Source organism: Cyprinodon variegatus, unplaced genomic scaffold (assembly GCF_000732505.1).
Source record: "Cyprinodon variegatus isolate N-32 unplaced genomic scaffold, C_variegatus-1.0 Scaffold1800, whole genome shotgun sequence".
Lineage (NCBI taxonomy): Eukaryota > Metazoa > Chordata > Actinopteri > Cyprinodontiformes > Cyprinodontidae > Cyprinodon > Cyprinodon variegatus.
In genome coordinates this window covers 59,650-61,919 of record NW_015152253.1, presented here as the reverse complement: position 1 = coordinate 61,919, position 2,270 = coordinate 59,650, and the positions used below count along the sequence as shown (strand labels likewise).

Below are 2,270 nucleotides of genomic sequence, written 5' to 3'. Positions count from 1 at the left end.
GGCACACTATCATACTTCTTGTGTGATTAAAGCCAGTATCTAAAGAACGACTTGGTTTCCTGATTTTTCGACTTGAGAGGGAATTACAGATTGCATTTCTATATTATTCAGTATTGTTTAATACATTTTTACATTTTGTAAAAAAACAAAAAAAACAACCCATTTTTTGATTGTTTCTAAACACGAGTTTCTACATCCTGACAGGTTGTTGCTAAAACTGTGAGGAATCAGAGGGCCTGTCCATATTTCTGTTGTTCAAGTCCACGGCAGTGATTGAGAATCTCAAAACATCTTCCTAACTATCAGCTCTTTGTTTCAGAGTTTCATTTTTCCATCCAGTCAATATGAAAGGGGTCAGCACTATAAAATCTGGTCTCATGTTAGTCTGTGTTAACAGATATGGGATGCAGATTATCAGCTGCAAAAAGCTCATTATCAGCACGTTTTGGTGAAAAAAAATCAAACTGCTGCTTTGTATTCACTTTAAAATGATTATAAAACCGTTTTAAAACCATTTAAATCATAATGACCAACTTTGGACTGGTTTTAAAGAAATATAAATCACAGCAAACTGAAACTCTGTTCTCGACTTCAAGTCGATGGCAAGAAGAAAGAAAAATGATATAAATAAAGATAATAATTTATTAGCTTTCAAACCAAATAAAAAAACTGCCTTGTTATTTTTTTTAAACCAAAATGAAAAGGTTCTTGCCGACTATTTAAGTTCCACATGTTTCAGTGTTGCAAAAAAGTTAATGTGTGCAATTTAAGCAAAAAGGAAGGAATTCAGAGTCATTCAGGTGAACCAAGGATAAATAAACAATTGTTCCGTTTTCCTTTGTCTTCAGATTAAGCAGTTATTTCATGACAAAAACACAACTAATGACTGTCTGAGGAGACGCGCTGCTGCATTACCTGCAACAATTATCATCATTTGCTTCATTAAAACCAATAAATCTCATTAGTGCTGAGATGAGAAAATAAATGTGTTTAAATCTGCAATCATTTGATGAGGGGATAGTTTTTTATTCTTTCTTTATTATAAGGTGCTTGTCTTCCTGAGACACGTTTAAACATGTTAATATTTACCTCATTTTGCTATTCAGAAATAGTTTCCAAAAATCCACTCCATTCCTGTTAAACAGCTTTCACCAGAAAGACCAAAACTAGTCTGCATGATCAGATTTACACACAAACATTTATCTGATTTGTTGTCTTTTTATCCACGTTTAACAACCCTGCTGACTGTTTCCCAAATTACATAATAAATTAATACTGTACCTGTATGGCTGTCGTCGTTGAACCAGTTAAGAGACATGGTGGCCTTGGTTTAACGTCTCCTTCTAGGATGAAGAGTTGAAAGCAATCTGTCTGATGCCGAGTGTGCACTGAGGAGTAACTGTGCACAGGTGGATTTTAAAGTGACTGTCACACCCAGCTGCATGCCACCACTTCCAGAAACCTATGGTGCAACCCTATCAGGCATTCCACGGAAATTATCACTGTCTCAAGCATGACAAGTTTTTCTGCTGTCATTTTTTAGGGTGTGCTGCAACATTAAGTTGGAAAATATGTATTTCTGGTAAATGTTATTAATCCGCTGATTAAATTTCTGTGATTTGACCCAGTTGAACTTTCAGAGTTAGCCAAACTATTCTCTTCAACTTGTATCTTAGATCCACTTCCAACCAGGTTATCTAAAGAAGTATTCCCGCAGATTTCCTCCTCAATTTTAGACGTGATTAATCTATCTCTCTTACAGGGATATGGACCTCAGGCTTTTAAGGTAGCTGTATTTAAACCTTTAATTACTGCTATTAATTAAAGGTTATTAATAGCCATCTCTTGACGGAGATGACTTGGTCAATTATAGACCTATATCCAATCTGAAATTCTAGAGAAAATGGTTTCCAAACAACTGTGCGACCACTTACACCATCATGTAGTTTTGATCTGGCGTTAGTGTTCATCATAGCAGTGAAACAGCTCTGGTGAAAGTCACTAATGATATTCTCATGGCCTCAGATAATGGACTTGTGTACAGGCATGTCTTGAAGACATTGAAACCTGGATGACTCTTAACTTTCTCCTTCTGAATACAGAAAAAAAAACAGAAGTTATAGTCTTTGGACCAGAGTCTTTGAAAAAGAAGCTGATTAGTCAGTCACTTCATTTGGATGGGATTAAACTGATTTCAGATAATAAAGTGAAAAGATCTTGGTATTATTATTGATCAGGACCTGTCATTTATATCCTATATCAAACAGGTT

The 2,270-nt window shown here is 35.2% G+C and overlaps 1 protein-coding gene across 1 annotated transcript in view; it reads right to left on the bottom strand.

The window, feature by feature from the left end:
* Positions 1-1,409, bottom strand: part of LOC107104575 (protein-glutamine gamma-glutamyltransferase E-like) — a 25,336-nt gene extending 23,927 nt beyond the window's left edge. The window contains exon 1 of the mRNA XM_015404591.1: positions 1,282-1,409. Within this exon, the coding sequence (XP_015260077.1) occupies positions 1,282-1,318 (37 nt within the window). The 5' untranslated portion in view covers positions 1,319-1,409. The remainder of the gene's footprint in view (positions 1-1,281) is intronic.
* Positions 1,410-2,270: the final 861 nt, after the last annotated feature.